General features: G+C 41.5%; 3 protein-coding genes across 4 annotated transcripts; all 3 read left to right on the forward strand.

Annotated features, from left to right (window-relative positions):
* The first annotated feature begins 4,756 nt into the window (after nucleotides 1–4,756).
* espnlb (espin like b) lies at nucleotides 4,757–8,329 on the forward strand. The gene is made up of 4 exons (XM_030403736.1): nucleotides 4,757–4,793; nucleotides 5,067–5,185; nucleotides 5,547–5,726; nucleotides 6,456–8,329. The coding sequence occupies exons 2-4, from the start codon at nucleotides 5,117–5,119 to the stop codon at nucleotides 8,058–8,060; spliced, it is 1,854 nt and encodes a 617-aa protein (XP_030259596.1). The 5' UTR covers nucleotides 4,757–4,793; nucleotides 5,067–5,116; the 3' UTR covers nucleotides 8,061–8,329.
* A 1,114-nt stretch (nucleotides 8,330–9,443) lies between these two features.
* Nucleotides 9,444–17,289, forward strand: rab6bb (RAB6B, member RAS oncogene family b). Its single transcript, XM_030403739.1, has 8 exons — nucleotides 9,444–9,667; nucleotides 12,470–12,528; nucleotides 13,204–13,257; nucleotides 13,716–13,821; nucleotides 13,905–14,016; nucleotides 14,158–14,251; nucleotides 14,795–14,861; nucleotides 16,483–17,289. The coding sequence occupies exons 1-8, from the start codon at nucleotides 9,598–9,600 to the stop codon at nucleotides 16,545–16,547; spliced, it is 627 nt and encodes a 208-aa protein (XP_030259599.1). The 5' UTR covers nucleotides 9,444–9,597; the 3' UTR covers nucleotides 16,548–17,289.
* Nucleotides 17,290–17,697: 408 nt separating this feature from the next.
* Nucleotides 17,698–24,686, forward strand: aire (autoimmune regulator). Of its 2 annotated transcripts, none has more exons than XM_030403737.1 (13): nucleotides 17,698–18,864; nucleotides 19,138–19,312; nucleotides 20,100–20,234; nucleotides 20,447–20,512; nucleotides 20,591–20,743; nucleotides 20,816–20,967; nucleotides 21,063–21,184; nucleotides 21,648–21,717; nucleotides 21,919–22,050; nucleotides 22,177–22,298; nucleotides 22,951–23,029; nucleotides 23,139–23,237; nucleotides 24,291–24,686. In XM_030403737.1, the coding sequence occupies exons 1-13, from the start codon at nucleotides 18,718–18,720 to the stop codon at nucleotides 24,372–24,374; spliced, it is 1,536 nt and encodes a 511-aa protein (XP_030259597.1). In that variant the 5' UTR covers nucleotides 17,698–18,717; the 3' UTR covers nucleotides 24,375–24,686. The 2 variants fall into 2 exon arrangements, with proteins under 2 accessions (XP_030259597.1, XP_030259598.1); XM_030403738.1 differs by having other exon boundaries at nucleotides 20,834–20,967.
* Nucleotides 24,687–26,858: the final 2,172 nt, after the last annotated feature.

Below are 26,858 nucleotides of genomic sequence, written 5' to 3' on the forward strand. Positions count from 1 at the left end.
TGTATTATTGTCTTCTTTATCCATTTTTTTCCCCTTTCTTATTATACACCATTTGCAGTAAACCTTATATTATGGGAGAAGGACGAGTGAATGTTTGCGTTAACTTCTGTGATGATTATAATTTTACATCGCTATTGCGCACAGTATCAGTCATCTTGGGGGACTGCTGTTTCCTCATATTGTCCCACCAAGCTGCAGATATGTCTCAACATCTACAAGACAAAAGCCATGAATGTCTTAGTCAATTTTTTTTTTTCAGATTTAACAACTGTAGGAATCTGTTTCCACAATAACTTTTAATCTTATTAACTTTCAAATTTCATTTTCATGTCCATTTGACTGGCCTGCGCAATGTAAAGAAAGGCCTGACTTTGCAATAACAGAATTGGAACAACAGATATTGAATTCCCAAATCCAGATCTGAGGCTGCTTTTATTCCTCCCTTTCAACAAGAAAACGTTACCGTCCATAAGCAACTGGAATAGTAACGTGGCATCACATGTGAATATATGTTACCCAGTAAGTTTTTGCGCTGATAAAACTGTAAAAAAATGAGCTCACAGTAAATTGTGACATTGATTGAATTCGTGTTCAGTCTATGTTTTGAACATGTTAACTCAGGCTTGAGAGGCGAATAGACCTGGATCTTTAGAGTCCAGGTAGAGAATGCCAGTACATTCATACTAAAGTAAATTACATCTTAAGATTACCTCGAAACTATGCAAATCGACCGCAGTTCAGCACCCAGAAGTGACTGTTGTTGCCATGGTGACTGTTGCAGCCAGTTAGCTTAGCCGAGCATAAAAACAGCTTGCGTGGCTATGTCTGAGCGTAACAACATCGATCAAACACCTCTACCTATCTCAAATAAACATGTGAAAAGTGTTTGGTCGTGGATGGTATTTTCATGTCTTTAAAGATGTTGGGAGTGGATCTTTATATCTTGATCTTCTAGGTTTTTTGACCTACCTACAACGTAACGAGAACAGCCTCTACTCACTTAAAAGTGACCAAAACAAGGTCAATTATTCATTGTTGGTGCGACTACTTCTGTGCAGCACATTATGTTTCTCAGTTGATGTTGCAATGTCCATCATCCCGTCACGTTTACCACATAAACATGACCCTGACGAGACAGCGTTCCTGCTGACCGAGCACCTGAATAAATGGATAACATAACAGTCTCCTCATGTCTGTTGCATAACAGTCTGTACTTTTGCTGAGGGTGGACACATGTGCATGTGCCTGTGTGAGACTGTCCTTCTGCGTTTGTGCAGCCTTCCATTATTGATTATGTACTCACCATGTGCTCAGCTGCAACAAGGCCAGTCAGACTAATCCCCTAATAACAGAGGCAGAAATACTGGGCTAGACACAAAGGCCCTGGACTGAGTGAGGGGCAGCTGCCTCCCATCGGGCACTGAGGTTACAGTAGACTATTGATGAACAGTGAGTTTGCTTGGATAAATGAAGGTCTCTTTTCTATGGCATGAATGTTTAATATTTAACCATGTGCTGCGCTTCTCTTTCTATACTTCTGTCTTGCTGTCATCCTGATGTCACAATGTTTGTACCTTTTAGATCCTGAGTTTACCCCTGTTCAGAAGGTACTGGACCAGCTATCCGTTATAAAGGGTTAGGTCCCTAAACCTACAATGTGTTACTTTAATATGGATTTTAAATAGGGACTATTTAAGCTAGCGAGGAGACTCACCAAGCTTCTCACTGCCTGAGTCCGAACCTCTACCCTGCTGCCTCTGGCTTGGCACCTGACTTGAATAGCCATAGAATCAGATACTGCCACCAGCCACGCCTATTATCGACCCCGCACCTCTTAACAATGCACTTGGTACAGTGCTGGGATGAATTTTAGGGTTTTTTTGGTAAACCATAAGAGACTGTTTCAGAACCCCTATATTTTGGACACTTATCACCAAACTTTTTACTTCCATCAAAGAGACATAAAATCAGTGTCCACAACTGCTACTTTAACTACAGCTGAAAGTTTACTACAACGTTTTAGCAACGACAAAGCATACTGCTCAATCTTTTCTCAATCACTGTCAATCATCATCAAGAATACCTGTTGCTAAAGATCACAATTCAGTATATAATAAAGATTTATCTAAAAAGAGCTGAGCCTAGTTAAAATACTTACATGTAGTAGAGATTGAAAGGGTCAAGTCCAAACTTCATGCCAGCAGAGTGAACAGAACTTGTAATGTAATGATAGTGATATAGATATAAATACAAATACAAATAAACCACCTGTAAAAAAGCAAACTCTGTAGGCTAGGCTAGGAAGGATTTGAATTCACAAATGGGTAGCCTAACATAAACTAGCTACCTGACAGTTCACCTGGATGGTCTCTTGTGCCAGGAAAGGAAATGTTTCATCACATCTCACTTATGAACATTCATTCCACGTAATAAATAGCCGACAGCAAGCTTAATCTATAATCATACACATACTGTATGTATCAGCCCTGTTTACTGTTAGCCCAAGAGTAAATAAACAGTTAGCATTGATTAGAATGTTAGCAACACAATTTAGCCAGAGATAGCAAGGCTAGCTAGGTAAGCAGTAAGTTGATAACAAATAAACAACCACAGAAAAAGGTATATTAAAATGAGTTCTCAAAGATAGTATAACAACAAGGGCATTTACTGAGCAGATAGAAGTTGTGTGTCAATGTTTGCTTGGCCAAAAAAATGGTGGATATAACAGCATTAGCTTAGCTGCTATGGAACTGTGCCAGTAGGGGTTGCTATAGCAACAGCACGTTCAACTGAAGCCTGCAGCTGCTGGCAGAATCGGCTAAAGTAATTAGATTACAAAACTACATGTTGCTCCAAAGCCAAATCTCTGCACCCCAAGAGGTCAAGAACTCGTGCTACACAAAGCCGCGGTCAAGCAGCCACGGATATAATGTTCCTGTCATCTTGTGTCATAAGTGTGACACACACACCATCTGAGCTCCTGAGGAGGTGTCCAAACATGAGCACACACTCCCGCCTCACCATGGAACAGTATGTTGTCTCCTACATACATTCACTGAGCTATTGTCCTATACTTCCAGGTGCAGGTCACCCTATCCCACTTCTTTAATTATGCACACTAAGAAGGGCCCCCATCTGAGGTTTGGGTCCAGGCGGTGCTGCTCCTTGGTCTTACTGTGTAGTGGCTGTCCGAGAGGAAAGAGGTCTCTGGACTTTCTACATTTTTTCTACATCCTTTTTCCATAATTATTGTATTTTTCCAGCATTTTTTTTCTGAGCATCCGTCCACTGTCAGATTGTCTTTAATTCCACAGTTTCTGGACCATATTGTAAGTACTGCATGCAAGCTTAAAGCATTTAGGTTATTACGCATGAAATTAATTCATAGGCTGCAACATCTAATGATGTGAGATTGAATGAAAAATTACAACATCTTCAGCTCAAGCTCAAAAGTGAAATATTGGTATGTGACAATAGGATTTTCAATGTGAAGTGAAACTTTTCTTGAACACAAATACCTATCTAATTTGAATTTTGGATGGATGACATTGTAAGTTGACCCTTTCTTTAAGCAATACATTGAATAAAGATAAAATGTCTTGTTCAAGGGGGTCCTAGCTAAGAGTGGCAGCACCAGCAATGAGTAGCAGGCAAACAACACAAGGCAACGATGCAATGTTTTAGTTGCAGGTACATTTATAACCATTTCCAGTAATAGGTGGAATAAAAACACTGGACTGATAAATGAGCTCAATAGAAAGTATAGAATATAACAATATCAAACATCTTATAAACTTGAGGTAATGTATGCTGTATAAAACATTTTCAAAGCCACTAATGAGGCATACAACTTCTTACGAGGCATCTAACTAGAAGAAACATTGTAATTGCTCGTGTAGTATCGAGACTATTGTTGCTTGTGAATCAGTAGATTACCTGAAGCAGGATATCATGTCTCTCCAAACTCCCAACACGCTTTCTCCTGCACTCTGTGTGGGCTACGCTACTTTCACTGACCGGGGTCCTGTTTCACCACGTCTTGTTTTTGATACAAGTACTACAAGCAGCGGCCTGTGTTCTTTACATTGAGCGTGTGTGTGTGTGTGTGTTCGTGTGTGTGTGTCATCAAGGGGGTCTCAGTCTCTTAGAAGATTACTTTTAAACCGTTTAAACCTTGTGATGCTCTGTGTCACGTTTCTCTCCTGGACAGGTCTTCCTGTTTTTCTCTTTTGCTCACTTCACCCGGTTGCTGTTACTGTATATTGCCGTCATTCTTCCTGTTGTTTTTTTCTAGAGAGAGGAGCTCCTGCTGGTTTGAAACCGCCGGCTGTGAATGAGCAGAGCCGACATGGAGAACAGCAAGGTGACCACTCATTAGTGCAGGGACTGATATAACAGCAGGAGACTTTAACCCGTCACACACAGCACAGGTGTCGTTAATAACATCACTAATTACTGGAAAGGAGCCATGATTGATAATAACAGCTACACCTGTTCTTTTACTGCAATGAATAAACTATGCAACACCAATGTGCAATGTGTAGGGGTAAGAAAATCACAAAATATCAGCATGGGAATAAAAGCTCATCAGGAGGAAAAATGTGGACCTGTCCCTTTAAGCGTGGCTCACCCCTGCTGCGTGTGTGTGTGTCCCCAGCAGCCAGTGAAGGAGGTGCTCCCCCTGCCTCGCCAACCTTCTCCACTTCCTGTGACCTCTTCCTCTCTGACCCCTGCTGCCATTTCAAAGAAACCCTCCCCGGGCTCCATCCAGCATGTCCAGGTGGCCTCGTCAGGTGATCAACAGACAGAGAGCGCATATTTGCATTTCATTACGAACACATTATTTATGAATCGGCCATGTTATTCTGTCACTGTTGATTTATTTATATATTATATGATTAAATACATACTGGAAGCCTCTTGCCTTTTTTCTTCGATTATTTCTATTAAAGGCAGACCACGTTAACAGTAACACTATAATGAAAAAACAATAACCACCATGTGAAACGTGTTTTAATACAGACACATTTTAAAACTGGATGTTGGACCTTTTGCCTTTGTTACAGTTGTGACATCATTCCACCATCTGAAGCCTCCAGAGAGGGACCTCACCCTCATGTCCCACATGAAGTCTATGAAGTCCCTGAGGCACGCCGGATTCACTGCAGTCTTCACGGGACAAACGGTGAGCCGGCTGACTGTAGAGATAAAAATAAACCCTGTATAGAATGAAAAAAAAACAACAACTTCAGCTGCCCTTTTTTAAAACGAACGCCCAGCTGAAGCTTCTCAAATATGATGGACATGTACACGCAGACCACCTGGTGTGTTGAGAGATCCAAAGCAGAGACAGACCCACTGGATCATCACAGCTCTGGTAGTAATAAAGACCTCTGCTCATTTTGCAATTGCAGTGCTGGAAACATTGATGTAAATGTTTAAAATAAATTCATGGGTTTTGATAGTGAAGCTGGTGCAGAAGTGCTTTAAAAAGAAGAAGTTGTTTAGCAGTGACACTCTGACTGTCGTGTGTTGAACGCTGACAGAAGCTCGACAGTGAGGAGCTGTTGGAGGAGGTGCCCATCGTCGATGTGATCCTCGCTGACATTGACTCCCTGGTGCCCACTCACGATGAAGCCGGCTGCCCCATCGCTGAGTGGAAACGACAGGTGATGGTGCGGCAGCTGCAGGTCAGGCTGCAGGATGAGGAGGAACAGAGGAGACAGGTATTTATCTGTTCTACTGTATTGTTCTGGTCTGGATGTGCTATGTTTGAGCATGTGGGGCTGTATATAAGTGTTTTTTTTAAATGCATTTTAAAGGTATATGTACTATATATTTTTGTAGTTTCTTGGCAAAACTTAGGTATGAAAACCGGTACCACTGTCATGATTGTCTGTTCAATATGAAACACCAGTTAGAAGCCGGTTAGCTTAGCTTAGCTTAGCTTAGCATTGTCCTCCCTTCCATTATCTGCCTGCTCCTGTTTTCAAAATCCTTGGAAACCACAACAGCCACTTCCGAGCCAGCAACCTACACGCCGAAAAGGCAAGTTACCCCCATCCTAACATGGGCAACGCTAAGGGTATGAACCAAACAAGCTAACAGCTCTCACCTTTTTCCCCTGAAACCAACCAAGACAACTGGGATTGGTTCACAGAAATGCAAACCAGTCAAAGCATATTTTCTCCTGTGAAGATAGGCCTGTCCATGCAAGACGAAAAGATCACTAATTAACCAGTTACATCATGTTTGTTTGACTTGTTTGACTAAAGCCAAGTGTAAAACTGTTACGTTGTGGTTTTGTTGGGCGCTATTTCTTGGCTGGCCAAGAAAAAGCACACAACACTGTGCAACTACGTGCCTCCTCATCCATCTCTTGGCTTATTTACCAAAATGTTTCACAAAATAATCTCTCAGGTTTGTTTTGTAAAATCTCTTTGTCCCTCTAACAGGGCATGGATAATGGCTGCACACCAGTGGATGGCTGGAAGTACTCGCAAACCCACAACGCAGTCCTCGGGCCCTTTGGCGAGCTCCTAACAGATGATGACCTGGTGTACCTGCAGCAGCAGATTGAGACTGTTTCACTGCAGAAGCGCTGCCAGGCCTATGAGCTGGAGCTGACCAGGCTGACCGAGGAGCTGAGGTCGATTTTACCAGATCCGATTGTCAACATCTCGCTGAACAAAGAGGTCCTACAGCAGATGGACACAGAAGGGAAAATCCAGTTCACTTTGCCAGTGTGGTGCAGTCGTGTCTCGGAGATTGTTAAGAGTATGTCACTGCTGGTGGCTAATCTGACCCAAACCACAGAGGATGGGGGTGAGAGGAGGATAGTGGAAGGCATGATGGAGGGGATGAAGGGTTTGCATGGGGTCAGAGATAGTTTAGGAACTGATTTAGGCCAGGAATTGGGCCAAGAGATGGTGCCAGCACATGGTGAGACCTCCAGTGGATATAGGATTCCTCTTATAGGGATGGCGTCAGCCTTTAGCCATCGTCTAGAGACCAACAGCTACAGCAGAGCACGGAGGGAGAGGGTGGAGAGGGAGATCCAACAGTCTGGGGTATCTGTCAGAAACCTCAGATCCAACTTTGAAGGTCAGATTGGTGCGATCTATCCCTTCGGTGGGATTGTGAAAGGAGACCCAGTAATGTTTGGAGTCTCGGCAGCGAACAACCAGAACGACAACGCAAGCCTCAACTGTGGTTCGAACAACTGTGATCCTCCAAAAACACGTATACCTGTGATGGAGACTACCAGCTTAAGGAAAGAGCGAATAGTGGTGCTTTTCCTGAGCCACTGGAAGAAATCTGCATATGCTATTTCAGTGAGAGCGGCGAGGCAGAGACAGGGACAGGAAGCAGTGTCAGGGAGAGTGACAGGAGCGTCGCCCCCACAGAGGATCACCTCCATGTTTCAATTCTGCCAACAACGGGGTGCTGTGGACAAGATGCTAAACTCCTGGAGGAATAAACTAGAGCTCAAAGATGTGCAAAAACCCTCTTTGTCCTCCTCTAACTCTTCACAAAATCCACCTCCTCGAGAAGCCTACTCCCCGGAACAATTCCTGCCAGACGTTGATGGTGTCGCAGTGAGCCACGACAGCTTGACCCTCGACCTCTTCATGTTGGGATACTTTAACATCTTAGAGCAGGAGCTGTCGCCTGAGGAGAGGAAGATGAGACACCTGCTCTGCTTCGAAGTCTTCGACCATGTCGGCAGTTTCCCCTGGGAGGTAGTGAGGGACTTCCACAAGGCTGTTCTCCAGGAGATCCGGGCCGGCAGCCGACAGTGGAGCGATGGCTTCGAGGACATCAAAGTTCGCTTCTTTGGGGACTCAAGACCGTGCCGCTGTCCATCACCATCACCATCGTCATTGTTGTCAGACTCCAGACTCGTGCCCAAAGTTATAGTTCAAACTGCAACTCCAGATGAGTGTGGCAGTGACACACACATCTCCTGTTTCAACAACGAAGACATTTGTAAATACATCGACCGAAGCTTTGCTTTCTGGAAAGAGAAGGAGGCAGAGCTGTTTGATTTTGTACATTAATATTAAGGTTTTTGACATTTTTGCACAAAATCATGGTAATGTTGGTGTGTATATTTTGGCTGACTGACAGGAGTTGACTAAAATTCTGTTCCGAAGCATTATTGATGCATTATTATTGCAAACTTAAGTTACCATGCCCAATTAATCCCAGTCGGTGACACACAACAGCTTCGAACATGCATCAAACTTCCTTCACAAACAGTTTTTGGTGTCTGTAAAATATTATTTCCATTACAAAAAAACAACATTTTAAAATCCACTATTCTCATAGTGTGGCTCCCTTTTACAAGCTTCCTCTAGTGAGGAATCCCAGATATATTCTCTTTGAAAATCAAGAGTTGGAAATACTGATTTTACATGTCAAAGTCAATTTTCTAATCATATTAGGTACTAAACGTGTAGAAACACAGTGTGTCTCTATTTAGACATGACATCCTTTATGTAGTCATGTGTTTCCCTGCATTACAAACTGGGTGCTTGGAGTTTAAAATCTATTGAAAGATGCATTATGGGAAGTGAATGATCCAGAGTTTTCAAGAAGTTTGACTAATACTAATAATAAGGAATAAAAGTTAGGATTTCTCTGCCTCTGCTGCATCAATGTTGACCACTCTTCTTTTAATCTGCCTCCCTCAAGTTAATAGAAGTCCAATATCAAAAAGTTGGCATGCCCCTTTAAATCTCTGCACATTCACAAAGTGATTTCTGGTGGTTTAGAAATATAAAGAAAGTGACTGTGGAATCAGTTTAAAAGCTGCAGTGTTTTTATTCTCCTCAACAGTAGTAGTACTATACAACCACATGTGAAGCGTATGTACAATAAGTACTAAGGTATGAAAATAAAGATAATTAAAAAAATACTCCAAATTGTCTGTACTGCATTCAAGAAATGTAGCTGAGTAAAAAAAAAAGTACATGAACAGTATCAGAAGTACTTGGGTAGAATTGTGTCTTTTCGAGACTTATATTTCTACGTTATAATTTTGGATTCACAATAAAATAATTGATTAAATACGACTAATCTTTTTTGTTATTTTAAATACTTTACATAGTGTTGGGCAGTAATACATCATATGTTATAGGATCATTTGAAATCTGTAAAAATAGTGGAGTGACTGGTATGTTTATCTTAGTAATGGAGTGAAGTAGAAGGTAGCTTTAACTAAAAACGGGTTACTGAAGTAGGCCTCAGCTAAAGTTGACTTTAACCGTACAGCTTTTGAGTGAATATACATTATTACTTTTAGTCTACTTTCATTTGTAATGGATAAAACCTGAATGTACCTTCACGCAGCACACATGCACAAGACGTGACAGAGTCGAATTTTGTTTCAGGTCCAGCCCAAAGGTGATGATTCAAATAGGTGAGGTCGCGCATGCGCACCGGCTCGCCGAAATTGACAGGAGGATGCTGAGCTGCATTCCCATCATTCTGTGAGGAGAGGAGGTTCCCCCTGCGCACCCACGACGGAGGAGACGCCGAGCGATAAGAAACATATAAGAACAAATCCAAGTTTGTAGCTCTTTATCTGCCACCATGTCAGCCGGAGGAGATTTGGGGAACCCCCTGAGGAAATTTAAACTCGTGTTTTTGGGAGAGCAGAGCGGTGAGTCAGTTCTTCTCGGGTGGTGGTGGAGGTGGTGGAGGGAGGGGGGCGAGGTTTGGGCTACCCTTCCCCTGATATGCGTATATGCTTGAAGGCCATGTATGTAATCCGTGTTGGGGTTTTATATTTTATGTGGAAAGTTTTCAGCTGAAATCGAGAGGATGTGTGCTGTCTGAGCTGGCTCTGGGTCGGATTTGACGCCCAATGTGTGACTGATTAACCGATGAAGGAAGGAGGAAAGGAAAAAAAAAAAAAAAGCCCGCATGAACGTAAATGACTCGTGTAGTCTCACCTTTTTATGATACGTGAAAAATAACGCAGTTGTTCTGAATAATCCTCGAGGATTGCTTCGATCGCTTCTTTCTTTTTTTTTTCTTTTTTTAAATCGTCATCCCAGCAGGGCGATATGAGCTGGGATGTTTTGATATGCTGCAGTGACCGACAAAAATACTGCTCAGCCTGTTTTCAGCTTCATTTCACCCACATCTCTTTATTTTTTCTAACAACGAGCACACCTTTTTTTATGAAGCGACGTGACAGTGTGTGTTTCATATTCCCTCCATCACTCGTGTTTTTTTTTGGTTTTTTTTTATCCCCCTCTGTGGAGGAGATAATAAACAGTCCCCCATGTGTCAGTTCGGGACACACCCTAGGCTCGTCGATGTCTGTAGCATCTCTAAAACCCTCGCAGTCTCCGGATTCGGTCCCATAAATAATCGAATAAGAAAAAAAAAACCCGGACCTGACAGCGCCACGACGTTATACCTTTTTATTCAATAATCCATCTATCTATTCGTGGTGGTGGGAACGACTGTGTGTGTGTGTGTGTGTGTGTGTGATTTGATGTGATTGTTGCACAGATGATTCGGGAGGTTGGCTGATCGATATTGGTTTCAGCCTGTATACGTGTTCAGACATCAGACAATCCAGAGTGGCAGCAGATGAAGCTCATATGCCATAAAATACAGCAGCACAATGCAACAGAATCAGGCCCCTTAATGTGACAGCAGCCTGACCGGTGTTTGTGTTGCATTGTGATGCTTCAGTGTGTGTGTGTGTGTGTGGCCTGTACTGCAATGTTGCTGTCCACGGTGCTGAATCGAGGCCTGGTGTGGCCACTGCCCATCGCTGGCTTCAGAGGCGCTGCTGTCTGCATGAGAGCCCCGGAGGGCCTCGCTGGAGAAGTCCTGTCCTCGCTCATGTGTGGCTCTGATGTAAAAAAGAAAAGATAAATGGAGCTAAAGATGGTGCTGGGTGGGATGTAAATAAAAAAAGGATCCTGCTCAAGAGGCTCACCTTCATCCTCCAAGATGTCACCAGCGAGCTTATGTGCGCTGATAAATATCTAATGTGTTTTGTGTCTCTGTCTGCTTAACGACGGCCTTGTGCATTTTTCAGGACACAACTTCTCTGCTCGTGTTTAGCAGCATTCCTTGTCACAGTGAGATAGAGAGTAGAACCGAAGCAGGTAGCCCGCTGATCGATCAGTCGATCGACAGGAAATCAAACCACGACCATTTCACGATTGTATTTTTATTAAAGTCTGTATTTATAGGGGACAAGTGATATATAAAGCATGGATCGATGGCACATACCACATCATTTGTAAACCAAAGGCAACATCGGCATTCATACAGTATCACAAAACTCAACAAGAACAAACACATAAAATATCAAGGAAATAGATACGAATCACCACAAAACACATAATATTAAATAATTATACATAAAAACAGAACTAAACACATAATGTATCAAGGAGATATATACAAAAAAGAATAAAACACTTTACTCAACAAGAAAATACAAACAGAACAGCACAAATATCATTATATCATGCAATGATGTTAATAACAATAAAATAAATGTAAGAATGAATCAATGTTTCAAATCATTATATTGAGCAGACCTGTCACCTATTCTGGGGATGAAGCTTCTTCAGTGTGAAGATTTACCTCTTTTCTCTGCTCTGTATCCCTGTAAACGTGATTCCTTTAGGATTTTTATCACAGCTGATCAAACAAAACAAGGCATTTGAAGTCATAAACTCTGCCTTTGACAAATTGCAGCAGGCATTCTCTCAATTTTTGGACATTTCGTGGACTCATTCGGCCAATCCACCAGTCAAAGAAGTAATCGACAGACATGAGTATGAACATAATGCAGTTTTTCAACCTTTAAACAATGAAATGTCATTCTTGTGTGCTTCAAAATTCGGTTTTAGATTATTGACATTTTCATCAATGTAAAGAAATGCGGCATTTTAGCAATAAGTTCATTCGATTTACTACATCTGTGTCAGATACTGACGTTAGCTTTCGTCAGATCCTTCAACGTTTGAATCTGCCTTTTAAGCTTCCTTTTCAAAACAGGAAATGTATAAAAATGGGAAAAGCACAAATGGAAATGATCACATGTGTCACCAATAAAGAAATAACCTCTAGAGAAGTAAAACTGTGAGAATACATCTGAAGATTTCAGGGTTGTTTTCCTCCGCATTCGGAAAGGTACGGCTGCGAAGGCTGCGTTGATCTATCAGGCAGATTTTATTCTCAGGCACAGGAGCTGGCTCGTCTCTTATTAGTTTCGACTCTTCATGTCATAATCTAACCTTGAAATTCTTGCCTAGTTGTTGGTTTGATAGTGATGATTACAGTGGTTGAATGTCCGATTGCGACGTTGTCATGGAGGAAAATGACGGACGACCGTTTTCATTGTGTTGAACCTACTCAGGGACGATTCTGTGTGATTCTTTACGACCTGATCTAATCCACCTCTGCTCTCTGTTCTCTGTTCTTCCAGTGGGGAAAACATCTCTCATCACTAGATTCATGTATGACAGTTTCGACAACACATATCAGGTGAGACCCACAGACAAAAAGAAAAATGAATATATTCTATTGCCTGATAAATGTCTGCCTACGGTTAATGACTGTACATGTTGTCAGCTCTATTACCACTTTTCTTTTGTTCAGTTATGTTTTATAAACTAATTCTCCACCAGTCATCCTCCTCGATTTGAACAAATGGAACAATGGGACTAATCACACTGTAGGTCTCATGTATATATTTAACCTGTGTGGCACAATAGTGACTGATTAACAACTGAATAATATTACAGCGAATCGCCTGCTTGATGTTCAAATCACAATCAGGTTCCATGTAACATAAGTTTGCATAAATGATTTTGTTATTTTAAGGCTGTCAGTCACCAGATGTGAATGTTAGCAGAGCAATATTCTCATCAAGAAAAATACAAATGATTCTTTCCATTATAGAAGTCAGGTACATAACAGGTCTGAATGATCGAGCCCTGAGGGCAGAACAAATGAAATTAGTTTTTCAGTCTGATTCGATTTCTGTACTTATCAGCTCTTTTTTTTTTCTATTTCCCTGAAGAGTTTTTTGTATTTCGCCTCATGTAAACGACGGTCAGTCAGCCAGCAACAACAGATGGTGCAGGGAGACATTTAGCCTTTTAAAGTCTGATGATTTCCCCCCCCCCCCCCCTCTCTTTTGTTCTTTCCTCACCACAGGCGACCATCGGAATAGACTTCCTATCAAAGACGATGTACCTGGAAGACCGAACAGTAGGAAAACCTTTAGATTCTCCTTTTTAAAACAACTCACACGTTAAGACAAATTCATGTACTCGCCCCTTTCATTTTTGCCAAGTCAAGTTCCACGTTAGAAAATGGCCCCAATTTCCACTGAGTTTTCACATAATCCTTGATTTGATTTGCTTAATTACTCCTCTCTTCACAGACTAACACGATTACCCTAAGGTTATTTCTGGTAGCTTTGGCGCTTTGGCTTTTCCAGCCATAAGAAGTCAAAGCCGTTCCCATGGATCATCCACTTTAGCTAGTGTTAATACTACGTCTTTGTCAGGATATTATGCTCCGTCAGCCTGCACACGCTCTGATACTGGCTTATCCCGTTGGGTGCATACTTACAAAGCCCTTACATCTGTATAGTCTGCGTGTAGTGTGATGGTTGATGTTGAGACAGCTGCTGGAGGTGTGTGTGTGTGTTTTTGTCAATGCAGGTAAGGCTGCAGCTGTGGGACACTGCTGGACAGGAGCGTTTCAGGAGCCTCATCCCCAGCTACATAAGAGACTCTACAGTAGCTGTGGTCGTCTATGACATTACAAGTGAGCTGGAACCTGCTAATTGTGCTGTTTTGGCGTAACAAAAGACTGGATGAAATAATAATATAAGAGCCTTCCCTCCACAGATGTGAATTCATTCCAGCAGACCTGCAAATGGATTGATGATGTCAGGACAGAGAGAGGAAGTGATGTCATCATCATGCTGGTCGGCAACAAAACAGATCTGGAGGAGAAGAGGTGAGCGTGTTTGCGTTCAGCCGCTGTCAATGTTTTCTTAACCCGAAAGCATCAACCTGTCAGCGCTGAATAAATTAGCCGTCGGCGGCGCGATGCTGAAGTCTGGCCTCCGTTTTTTTTTTCTTTTTTTTTCTCCTGCAGGCAAATCATGATCGAGGAAGGGGAGCAGAGAGCCAAAGAGCTGAACGTCATGTTCATCGAGACCAGTGCCAAGACGGGCTGCAATGTCAAACAGGTGATCCCTGCAGTTTCACCATATTTCGCAGCATTTTGGGCGGCAGTTGCTCTCAGCATTTCTGCCACTGCTGCGTCCCTCCAAGGTGTCGAGTCACCAGCGGGGATGAATACAGTTAATAAGAGCAGATACGTCGAGGAGTGTGTTAGATAAGGGTGCACACTTGAGATCATAAACTAATTTACAAGTACACAATGGAGGTACTTGTAGTTGTATGTCACTACAATTAAGAGGTTGTTTTTTAATTTTCTTAATACTTTTATCCAACAGCTACAATTACTAGTTATTTATTCTTTATTTTGTAAGATTTTGCATAGAAAAAAAGATGATTGGATACAGAATATGATACATTTTTCTATTTGCAGATAATAGTTTTGCCTACGTAGTACATGCACAATGAATGCAGGACTTGTTACTTGTAATGGAGTGTTTTTACAGTGTGGTTTTGCTGCTTTTACTCGAGTAAATAACCACTTCCCTTCCTTTTCTCCTTTTTGCGCATCTTCTTTTCTTCCCCTCCTCCTTCCCCTCCCCTACTCCTAGCTGTTTCGTCGGGTGGCAGCAGCCCTACCCGGAATGGAAAGCTTGGACGATGCAAATCCTGAAGGCAGTATCCTTTGCAGCCGCTGTGACTCACTGTGTCGACGGCAAAAAGAGCCAAGAAAGAGGCAGCTTATTTTTAATCTCTTAGTGGTTGTTGGCGCTGGTACAAACAGACCGCCCAGCCTACTGTCTGCTGAGGCATTAGCCATTAAACCTTTTTCTGCTTAATAGGGAGGAAATGCACAGAGCCAGGAAGATTGTGTGGATGCACAGGTGTAGCACCACGTAGTGGCTGTCTGGGAGGTGACATGCACTGAAGGCGTGATGGATGTTACATAAAAGAAAGCGAATGACTGAATGGAGAGATTCTCACGATTACACGTGAAACTTTGCGATGCCGTTCCTCATCTGTAGAAATAGATACACAAACAGCACTTGGCTTCAGATTACAGTCTGAAAATCACATACGTCTAAATATTCAGTTCATCTTGGATCAATAAAACATGCACTGGGTACCTATTCTGGACAACTATGTACAAGGACAGAAGGGAATAAAGAGGTAACATCGTTGTGTTTTAAAGGACTATAAATAAATAACACCGTGCAGAAAGTTTAATTTTAATAATTGAGAACGTATTTATTATTTACAGGTCACAGTTATATGATTACATGGGAACAAACAGAATAGGTGAACAGTGTTAACACAAAAATGGAGCATTATTGCTGCTTCAGATCAAAACATTTAGCTGAGCTGCGGCTATAAAATAGTTTTGTGTATGATTTTAAAATGACGGTACAATCCTGCACAACAGGAATGTAGTGTGGGGATTTATTTTAGGATTCATCTGATGATCAAAACTTCTGTTCAGCTTCAGTTCAAGAAAAAAGATATATGCTGTTCTTTATGTCATATGTTTGTCTCTGAGGCTATGGACTTCTTTTTCCTGTATATCAGATTATTAAAGTGAAATTCCATCAATTTTAAGTCAACCTTAGGAGTTGGTTGGGGCGAAAAAAAAAATCTGGAGGTGTTGATTTAGAGAAAAGTGAGCTTACCAGAGCTTTGTAGCTCGCTAATCATCTGTGCTTGAGGCTAAAGGCTGCTAATACTGCTTGAAAAACTTTTAAGGCACTTATACATATTAGAAACAAAGTTATCTGTGTTTTAGAGACAAAATACACAAACTCTGAGGTGAGCTATTCCCCATTTTTGGAAAATAGATTACAATGGTGCACTGTATGCACAAATACATAATAGTAACAAGCATAGCAACAACAACAACAACAACTACTACTACTACTTAGGTGAATTATGTACTTGTTACCCAACTAAATGTATTTCATAACTTTATTTTCTAGTTATCCAGCAGTTAATTGATATAAAGTTGTTAAAACAAGCTCCAGCTACAACATTTAAGTGATGATCACATACTACAATAATAATCCCATATGATAATTCATTATTCTGAAATGGGTCGTCCTTCATAATGAGCACTGTGCTTTAGTTTTTCATTCAAGCATATACTGATGCTAATACTTTTATCCTTCTTACGAAAATGAATATTTAAATGCATGACTTGTACTTGTGCGTTCCGTACTGCAGTATTGCTACATTACCTTGAGTGGCTACAAGTTCGAGTACTTTTATCTCTGTTCACCTGACTTTTCCTTAACCGGACAATTCCCAGTGATCGACATCAAGCTGGACAAACCGGCAGAACCTACTGTCCCCGAGGGCGGGTGCTCATGTTAATGCAGAGCTGAAGTCGGACAGCTCCCTTCACACCATAGGCTTGTTGTGTTGCTTACTACTGGTTAGCTTCCAGTTGACTTCTCTAATTGGATATAGGATGCGGGCCTTGTATCTGATTGGACAAATCAAATGTTATCTTTCAGTCTTGTTCAGTTGTAAAATATTGTATACTTTGTCAATATGTAAGTGACTGGAGGAGAAACGGAAAGAAAAAAAAAAACACAACAAAAGCAAATGTTGAAATGAAAACGAACAAAAAACAGTTTTGGAAAAAACGATAAAGGGGGAAAAAACGGGACAACCAACGGAATTCTTTTCGCTGTTATGTTTTGTATTTTTTATATATAAAAAGGGAAAGCACCAAAAATGATGCCTAAACAAAGAAGGAGAAATAGTGGAGGGGTCGGCCATTTTTTCCGAGATGGCCGACCACGTCTGAATGTCTGCAGCACGCATGCACGCTGATCTGATCTTTGACCTTTGACCTTTGACCTTTGGCCTGCCCTCCAGGGTCTCCGCACTCTGGAAGGAGGTTGACTATCTTAGAATGTTTTATAGCATCTCTCTATAGCATCTCATGACAAAATGTAACTCATTTGATATTCCCACAACGAGTCAACTTCCAGTAGGTTCACCTAACAGTAGCTGTGAAAACGTGGCACTCTATCTCTCTATGGGTTTAACTTTTATAAAACAAACTGTACTGTGGTAAAAAAAAAAAAAAAAAAAGAAGTAATAAAAAGACGACTTACTATCACAACTCCCCCTCCCTCCAGCCACTTCCTCTGCTTTCCTGTCCCTTCTTTCCTCTTTAACCTCTCCCCCCTCCTGTCTCCCCCCCTTACCTCCATCCCGGTAATACACATATAACGATCCACTGTAATGCACTGCACTGTATATAATAATGTAATATGTATGTTGTGAACGTCCCTCTGTAGAAGTGGTCCTTGTTCACCAGTATGAATAATGTAATAATGTTTAATGATTAATAAATTACAGATTAAAGGGCTTCACTCTCCTAACCATCCACATTTACCTGGTAGCAAAATGGTCTACTACTTTACATCGGATTATAATTACGTTTTTTTAATGAAAAGAATGTAGAATTTGTGCGTCCATGTTTCTTTTATAATCAACAAAGTGAAATAGAGGATGGTAGGTTTTTGGGCATATTTCACACAAGAAGGTATTTATGGCTTCAATCACATGACCGGTCACATTTCAAAGAGGTATAGAAAATGTAAAATAGTTGCTGGGAACAGGAATTAATGGCATGTTTTTAGGCTATTGTCATGCTTTACTATGTGAAAATAGGGTTTCTCATATTAGAATTGGAGAGTTTAATGTAAAACATATCTAACATAGGCTTTATTTTTCTTAATAGCGCATTTTAATAGCCTGCATCTTAGCTAACATTAGTAAAATGGGTTACTGATGGCTAATGCTGGCTAGCTTAATTCGTTAGCCAAGTTAGCTTCTATCTTTGACTGAAGTATATTTCACCTTCAGAGTGAGAAAAGGCACAATCAACAAGCCATTCAATCAATCAATTAATTGTTCACGGTGTTCATTTCTGCCTGCCTGTTGCACAATTCCTGAACTCCCTGTGGAGTCAGTGTCTGAGAACCTGATAGTTAAGGGGAAGTTGAAGTGGAAAGAACCTTTTAAGAAGGAAACTGTCACTGTGACGTGTCGGGTCGCTTGCACTCAGCTCTCCCTGATGTAAGAGGACAGGTATTCCCCTGGACGGACAGCATGTCATTCGATCCCCCTGAGGGGTCAACAGGCGGACGGAGACAGTTAGTGCTGTTGGTGGACGGATGAACTCCGCAGAGACAAGAGGTCAAGGGTGGCCTCGCTTAACGGGCGAAACCTTCATTGTGGAGTATGTGAAACTCTCAGAACATATGCATCAGTGAGATAGATATATATATATATATATATGTATTAAATAAGAAACTCAGGAAGATGTGGAACAAGACCTGAAAGATTATTAAAAACACACATGATTCAAGACGCCCACATGTCAGTCAGCAAGAACCGTGCACCTGAACTGTATTTCCTTCGTTGAGATGGACACACCTCTTCCATCCCAAAACACCACTGGTATGATCTCAGGTGCTCCCAGGTTCTGGGTCACTTTGAATCTCATTCACACCCAAAGCACATCATGTCCCAAGTGGGAGCTGTTAGGGACACAAACCTTCGCTCTCTGCTGAGGGAGCTGCGGACTGACATCGCCATGGCTGTAGGCGACCCTTTCCCTCTCGTCTACGGTCTGGCAGACAAAAACATCATCAGTGACCAGCTACTGAAGGTAAGTAGATCTGAAACTAACGACCTTTGATTGAAAATGTCTCTGGTTTTTAGTTTGTTTGCCTTTAAAACTATTTTGATTACAAGAATTTGCATACATAGATTGTACCTTTTTTTGTCTACAAAATCAGATGGATTTTTATAAAGCTTTGTCCCATTGAAGGCAGCGTTCACCATCGCCATCTGATCCTGGAGTGCCTTCTTAGATTATAGCGCATATTTGAAGGAACGGAATTAATTTATCTTGTGATTTTTTATTTTTTTGTTTTCATAGGATACTTTGGAAAGGGAGGGCAGAGAAGGGATCCACAAGGCCATGTACTCTCTCCTGTCCTGGCTGTTGGAGCAGAGCAGACCCACCATCCAGGCTTTCTGGAGCAACTTGTCCAAAGACTATAACCGGGACAGCTACCCCAAACTGCAGGCGCTGCTCACTAAACTGCACTCGAGTATGTCACGTTCAAGTCTCACTTACGTATTTCTCTGTTCGGTGATTTCAAAGGACTGAACAGGGTCCTTGGCCCAGAATAAACCCAATTAACTTTTGATACAAATGTGTATAAATCCAAAAATCTAGGATGTTTTTCTCACTTTCTTTAACATTGCGAGACAGGATGTTTTCTGACATTTTCGTTAATGTCTCAGGGAATAAGGCATGGATCTTGATGAAGAAAATCAGGCATATTAAGGTGGCTGGTACAGTTTGATGCAGATCTTAATAAAAAATCCAGATCTAGTGGATTTTACTATGTTTTCACGGAGGGTAGTCTTTTTTCAGCCGCTGGATGGTAACAAATAGGGATAGAAACCGGCTACTATACCACCAATGTGCAATTGAGATAATGAGAATTCAGAATGGTACCAACAGTGATCAGGCCTGATTGAATTAAAAAGGAGTGCACATGCTCTAATGAAGGTCATATAGTTATATCTTGAACATATGAAGCTATATAGGAAATCTAGAAATTGAGCATCTTAATACACCAGTTCAAGAGCAGAATAAGATTTAATTTCAAAATACAATTCCTGCTATTTAGATATGTTACATTATCCAAACAGCTGAAGAATTCGTAGGAAGTAGAAACTCATTTTCCACCGCAGCCCTGATCCATCCTCCCTGTCATCGAACTTTCAGGACAGAGTTCTGACTGTCAGAGACATCAGAAGACATTTAAAACAGTTTTTTTTAAATCACGAGCTTGTATTTATTCATCATTTCTGTCTTTTTGTTGACAGGACGGGATGCTGGTGAGAAGAGATCCTCTGGAGGCCATAAAACACCTCACAGCAAGAAGAGGAGCCACGACGACAGAGTGACAAACTCACGCGATCAGCAGCCGCAGTATCATGCCAAGACAAGCGACGGACCAGGTTTAATTCCTCATAACACATCTCTTCTCGCCTCATCACAGTGGCCACTACAGCCAGTTCTACACATCTTTCTGCCCTGCCAAGTTTCCAAAACGAATGAAATTTAAACCAGCAGTACAGATAACAAAGAAAATGTGGCAATCTGTGAAAAACAAAAGCCGAAGTAGTGATTGATAGTGAATAAAAAGAATATGTTCCGATGTTTTCTCCAGGTGGTAAAGTGAAGCTCTACAGAGTGAAGAGTGAAGCTCCAGCCCCACAGCTCACATCTGGAAACAGTAATTATAAATCAAACATGTTTTGAAATATAGACAGATGGTGCCTGAATACTACAAACACATTTAACTTTTGTTCAGGTGTTCAGCCGGTGTCCTCCTCAGTACAGACGCCAGTCACTCTGCCCTCCTCCACTTCGTCCTCCTCCTCCTCAGCTAAGCTGCCTGTCAGCCATGAGGCCAGAGAGAAGCTCCTCATCAAGCAGGTGTTTGGCTCAGATGATAAGTCACTAGGTGAGTATCTGTGTTTTTATTTGGTCACAAATGTTGATAAAACTGTCCTGTATTATCAAGGCCATTAAAAAGTCTCTGTCATGTCAACAGGAAGTGCCAGAAAGTGCATGAATGTAGGTGGGGAGTTTTACTCCTGTCGTCAGTCAGAGGAAATAAATGAAGCGTCCAAGTCCAGCGCTGCTAGGAAGACGTTTCACCACAGGGGGGAGACAACCACAGACATGGTAGATGACCTAATCGTTCACAGCCACCTGATTTTGAACATGTGTGTGTGTGTTTGCTGTTTGTCTTACGTGTTCTACATTATCTACATGTTGAGGTTCATTATAATGATGATGAGTGTGCGGTGTGTAAGGACGGAGGCGAGCTGATCTGTTGTGATGGCTGTCCTCGAGCTTTTCACCTGACCTGCCTGGACCCTCCACTCAAATCCATACCAAGGTATCCATCTGTCTGTCTGCGTAATACTGTCAGTATATACTGTGGGCAGCTGGGGGGCGCTGACAGCTCGGTTTGTACGCTGATAATGATGTCAGAATGTTGCGGACATTCATGTTTTTTGCAGAATTGCAAAATTTAACACCAATGTTACAGGTCACATCAAGTATAGTCAGCAACAGCAAGGAGATGACAAGATAGAGATAATCCACCAGACTCCCTTATGAAATTGCTGACTTTTGTGAGTTGTTGAGTTTGGAGAAACTTTATAAACATGCAAAGCACTGTTTCTGAGATATTTTTCATAATTTGGTCTTTCTTGTAAATTCGGCATATGTTATAGCCTCGTTTATGGGGAGGCTCCTTGTTCCTGCGTCCAGGACTGTAGGCTTGTGTGTGTGTGTTCAGGGACACATTGTTTTTTTCTCTGAAAAGAAGGTTTCAGTGTCACATTTATAACCTTCAGTGGTCCCTGGCAGTGTGAGTGGTGCCGTGGCAACAGAGTGAAAACCGAGTCAGCCCAGCTACCTTTACAAGTACGTATATGAATGATACAATATGACACTGGTCATGCTGAATATGTACATGTATATCTTTGTGTTTCATTTCCATTTTTGAATGAAGAAGCCATCACTGAATATGTAATTGTAATTTCTTTCTTTTCGTTCGTGCAGCTTTCAACTGATCTGGAAAAGCTTATTTTTTTTGGCATAATATAGTTGTATTTTATATTCCAGCCACTCATTGCCCGGTCTCAGCAAACAAACACCAGCGACTCCATCACAGACGTCTCTTTCTTCTCCTCGCTGTCGTCCTCGTCTCTCACCGGCGGCACACCTTCTATAAATGGGAGCAGCGGCAGGAACCAGGTACAGACTCAAGGCTGTTTTTTTTATATTTGTGATGCCGGCAACCTTTGCACATTTTTCCTTGTTGCAGTTTGGTGTCGCAAAACAGTCCTGTTTGCTAAAATCTATAAAAAATGTTTGATGCAGTGCTCGGGTGGAGAGCTGGTCAGTGTGAGGGAGGTGTGTGGTGTTTGTCACCTCGCGGGAGGAGACCTGACTCACTGTCTTCAGTGTTTGGGGCGTTTCCACGCACACTGCCACTTCTCCAAGTAAGACATCCAGACCTCACTCCTACTGCTGTAGACCCATAATGAAAACAACATGTTTCCTTTCCACTAGCTTGACGAATCCTGATCTCAGCCTCAAAGTGATGCGCATCAGTGAGTGTGTTACTACTGGCAAAGAACTTCCTGTGGATTCCTGTTTGTGTTTGTATTGATCAACGATGTGCATTAAGGGTGTGTGCTTACGGTGATAATTATGCAGCTAATGGTGACTAATGGATTGTAGATGGATATCTGCAGCAGGGTGTGCAGTATAATGTGTACTGCACATAAGGATAAATGATTTTTACAAAATGCAAGAAAGAGATACAGATGTGAAGCAAAACCAATGTAAATCCATATTTATTTGTGAGTTTGACTGATGATTATTTAGATTTTCTTGTTATATAATATTACCTCACTTCTTTTAAGCCTTTTTAGTGTTTTATTTTAAGTCATATGATCTAAAAAAGAACGTCCTTGGATGCTGATAATGTAGCCCATGTCCCTTCCAAACGGTTTGGTTTTCTGTCTGAAATGGTCTGAACCGCTTCCTCTGTAATCCCCTCGAGTGCTGGAAGTCACATATTGATGGACAGTAACATTACACACCGCAGAGAACAGTCTGACTCACTCACAGTATCCCCGTGTTTGCTAGAGGCCGATCCGTCTGCCTGTCCTGCTCCAGGCCCTGGGGCGGCTCTGCGGAGAAGGAAGCTGAATCCAGAGGCTTACAGGTGTGTCTGCAAATGTGGGAAACAAAGCCTGCGTATGTACAGATAATATATACATTATCATGTGTCATTATGTTAATAGTAATCAATGTAATCTCTGCTGTGTGTCCAGCTCGCCCCAGTGCTTCAAAATACACTGAGTCACGATCAGAGCTCCTCTGTCCCCGAGCCCGTCCTCCATAAAGATGAACTGGACTCCATCCTGGGAGACGTGAGTGAGGCTCAGTTACACGTCGATACCGCAGACATGATATGAATATGACCAGAAGCATGCCAGACACAAGATGGGCTTGATGAGCAAACAAAATGTGATGAGGAGTGTTGTTTGTGTTGTAGTCTTCTTCTATCAAGTGAAGAATTATTTTTGTAGTTTTCACATAAGTATAATTATCATTGATGATTAACATATGATAATAATAATGATAATATAATACATTTTATTTGTTGGATGGCGCCTTTCAAGTCACCCAAGGTCACCTTAAATAGGATAAAAGCATAAAATCACAGAATAAATCACAGAATATTAAAAACCAACATTGACATAAAAAGAAAAAGAAAAGAAAAGTGTAGTGCACAGTGACCAGTCAGAGTGAGTATGCCAGTTAATTTTTTTTTTTGTTTTTTTGTTTACATATCCTGTATTTAGATATAGATGAATTCAGAGCAAATAAAAGCTTGTGCGGGAGGGGTAGGAAGCTTAAAGTTATTAGGGAGACCTCTACTAATAACTCAAGGAACGATGAACATGATGGACATGCACTGAACAGAAACAATGAAAATCAAGAAAAACCAGAAAGAAGAAGAAGAGAGAAGGAAAAAATATATTCGAGATTCTATAGAATATTTATTTTCTCATTTGCTAATGTTACAAATGTACTTTCTGCTATATGCAAGTTTGTCAAGATGTGTGGGTAAATAAGGATAGATTGGAGTATAATACTTTGAAGCAAGAGGCTAGATTAAGGCACCTGCCTCGTGGTTGTTAAAGGATTTTGCTCTGATCAGGGCTTCATCTTTACCTCATCCTTTATTTCACACAGAGGAACTGTGGCTGTGCTGACAGTGACCTAAAAACCTGACAAAATGTTCCCCCCAAACTGCAAACATAACCCGATATGATTTGATAACCGCTGCAATCTGGAAAAGATTGTTGCTATGTGATATCACTGTTGTCACTGACATCATACACATCTGCTGTCAGATGATGTCACCTGGACTCTGATGCTACTATTTTTTTGTCTTCCTCCCGCTGTGTGTTTCTCAGCAGGGCTCCATCGACGGCATCTTGCAGTGGGCGTTCCACAACATCTCTCGGCCTCTTCCAGACTCTCAAGGATGCTACCAGTGACAGAGGGACGATCGGTCCTGCGCTCATGCACGAGCTCAAACATGGCTAATCAAACAGAGACCCCTGAATAAAGTGGAGATTATATTTCCTGTTTCCTGCTGTACCTAAATTATATGACAAGTAGTGGTTGGTATCAGATTGAGCGTGAAACTATTTATTTTCATTTTAGATTTTTGCAAATTTTGAGACTAATGGTCTTCATGTGCAAACTAAAAAACATACTGTAACCGAACTTTGTATTTACAAATGATTTTACACTGAAAAACACCATAGTGACAAATAAAGCTACCATTAGATTTGTTTCAAATTGAATCTGTGATTTATTTATTCTTTATTTTTGCTTTTTTTTGTACAAAGTCATGAACTGATGAGTTGTGCACAATGTCTCTATACTTCCAGTGGACATACAGTACGTATGTCATCTCCAACACATCTATGTTTACGACATAAACCAAAGAGTGTCTAATTCACTGTCACACGTGGTCACCATGGAAAAAAGTCTTCTGACCTTTTGTCACCTTTCCCCCATGTGCAGTGCACCATATAGTCCCCATTAAGCCCAGTGCAACCAGCCCACGTACATGCTGGATGTATTTGCTAAAGGACAAAACTCTTTAAGCTAGATTTCAAGATCAGGCCCTCTACAACACATCGCCTCTGATGATGTAGGACGTGCTTCAGTGGTACAAATTTGTCATTTATCAAATAAAATGCAGTGATCGAGGAGTCCCTGAGGTTTGCCTGTCTCATCCAGTTGGTAATACATAGCTGCACATATTTTTTAGCAGGATGTCGTCTTTGAACAAAGGACATTGCAAAGTTGGAGCAACCTAAGGTTTTTCTGACCATCCTTGTGACCCCAGTGTGTGTGTGTGTGTGTGTGTGTGTGTGTGTGTGTGTGTCTGTGTTATCGTCACACCATAATTGTGTAGGACATGGGGTCAGCACTGATGTGGGAGAGCTGGCAGTGAGCCTCCTCTGCTCAGGCCAAACTTTTTGCTAACTTGGCCAAACAAACTGCATGCTGTGTTTGTGTGTGTGTGTGTGTGTGTGTGTGTGTGTGTGTGTGTAGAGAAAAAAACTGGGTAATCATAACAATAAAAACTGCAATAAACTTTATGTGTACAGCTCTCAGAACAAAGTTACAAAGTGCTTTACATGTTTGGATCAGGATTAAAACGTCTCAGGACTGCGATGAGGCAGAATAGATGAAAACGATAGAAACAATGAAAAAGAGATGTTGACATACAGCAGTGTTCTAGTGTTAATAGAAATAAGATCGTACAGCTGTGAGTTCAGCGCTGACTGTTAAATCAAATTTAGTCTTGAACCAGGACTTATTAAGGAGTCATTTTAAAATGAACTGATAACAGTGATGAGAGGCTGAAGCAGGACCAACTTGATCTTACAAGCCAAGCAGCTGCGCTTTGTAACAGCTAAATGCTTGAGATTTGTTTTTTGGCTTTGCCCTGAGTAAACTGAGTAACAGTAATATAACCAGGATGATTGAATGACCTTCTCGTGATCAGGTCGAAGGAGAGAAAGGACCTCATTTTGGAGATTCTCCTCCTGTTTTTTTAAATAAATAATACAGTCAAATACTACACCCAGGTTTCTGGCTGAAGGTTTCACATTTGCAGACAGGGCAGCCAAGATGTTTCTGTAAAATAAAGTTGGGCTTTGGAAGACCAAGGTGATCAATAACTTCAGATCTGTTTCCCCTCAGCTGCAGAAAGATTTATCACTGTCATTTCCGACAGACGTTCACACGTATGTGCACACATCTACAGCAGTATGATCAAGACAATGCAACCGTCCATGCGTGCACAACAACGAAATAAATGTCTCTCTCGCTGTGTGGGACCTGCAGGAGGATTCACATTCACACGTTACACCAGATGGTTTCAATATGATGAGGTTTGCATGCTGAGAAATGCCTCTGTTTAACAGGAATTCCTTGAAGACTATCACTTAGATGTGGAATGTTGTTTTTGTCATGGGATTCGAGAGTTTAAGCATGACTGCCAGAGGGATGGAGCTCGGCCAGGCAGCACACGGATTCTTCTCCCCTCGGTATTTGGTTGCCATGGCTCCCAGCGCCTATACAGACCCAAAACAGAGGATGAGAAACATGCACGTTCCAGTGTGTGTGTGCGTGTGCGTGTGCATGTGTGTATGTGTCCCTCTGTTTGTTTATGAATCCCACTTTCTAAATGGTTCATGAAACATCCTGCATACTTGAGGGCTCTGTGTCCTTGCAGGGAAAAGCAACATCACTGACAGAGAGACAACAGTTTCCTTTGAAAATGTGCCAAAAATGAGAGGAAGAAAGTCAAACAATGTTTAATGCAATGAGTTAATAAATTGGACATTAATTTGGGTCAAAGTGTGTAAAAACTAAGTTAGCACTGCTACGTTGTGTCCAGCTTGCAGTCCTAATGATTTGTATCTTCCCCCAGTCAGATATTTTGCACAAAATTCATC

Source organism: Sparus aurata, chromosome 21 (assembly GCF_900880675.1).
Source record: "Sparus aurata chromosome 21, fSpaAur1.1, whole genome shotgun sequence".
Classification (NCBI taxonomy): Eukaryota; Metazoa; Chordata; class Actinopteri; order Spariformes; family Sparidae; genus Sparus; species Sparus aurata.

Coding starts and splice junctions, on each gene's coding strand:
- aire (XM_030403737.1), top strand. CDS start 18,718: ATGTCCCAAGTGGGAGCTGTTAGGGACACAAACCTTCGCTCTCTGCTG. Junction 19,313..20,099: donor GCTCACTAAACTGCACTCGA/GTATGTCACGTT, acceptor TTTTGTTGACAG/GACGGGATGCTGGTGAGAAG. Junction 22,299..22,950: donor GCACACTGCCACTTCTCCAA/GTAAGACATCCA, acceptor CGTGTTTGCTAG/AGGCCGATCCGTCTGCCTGT.
- rab6bb (XM_030403739.1), top strand. CDS start 9,598: ATGTCAGCCGGAGGAGATTTGGGGAACCCCCTGAGGAAATTTAAACTC. Junction 14,017..14,157: donor ACAGATCTGGAGGAGAAGAG/GTGAGCGTGTTT, acceptor TTTCTCCTGCAG/GCAAATCATGATCGAGGAAG. Junction 14,252..14,794: donor CGGGCTGCAATGTCAAACAG/GTGATCCCTGCA, acceptor CCCTACTCCTAG/CTGTTTCGTCGGGTGGCAGC.
- espnlb (XM_030403736.1), top strand. CDS start 5,117: ATGTCCCACATGAAGTCTATGAAGTCCCTGAGGCACGCCGGATTCACT. Junction 5,186..5,546: donor CAGTCTTCACGGGACAAACG/GTGAGCCGGCTG, acceptor GAACGCTGACAG/AAGCTCGACAGTGAGGAGCT. Junction 5,727..6,455: donor AGGAGGAACAGAGGAGACAG/GTATTTATCTGT, acceptor TCCCTCTAACAG/GGCATGGATAATGGCTGCAC.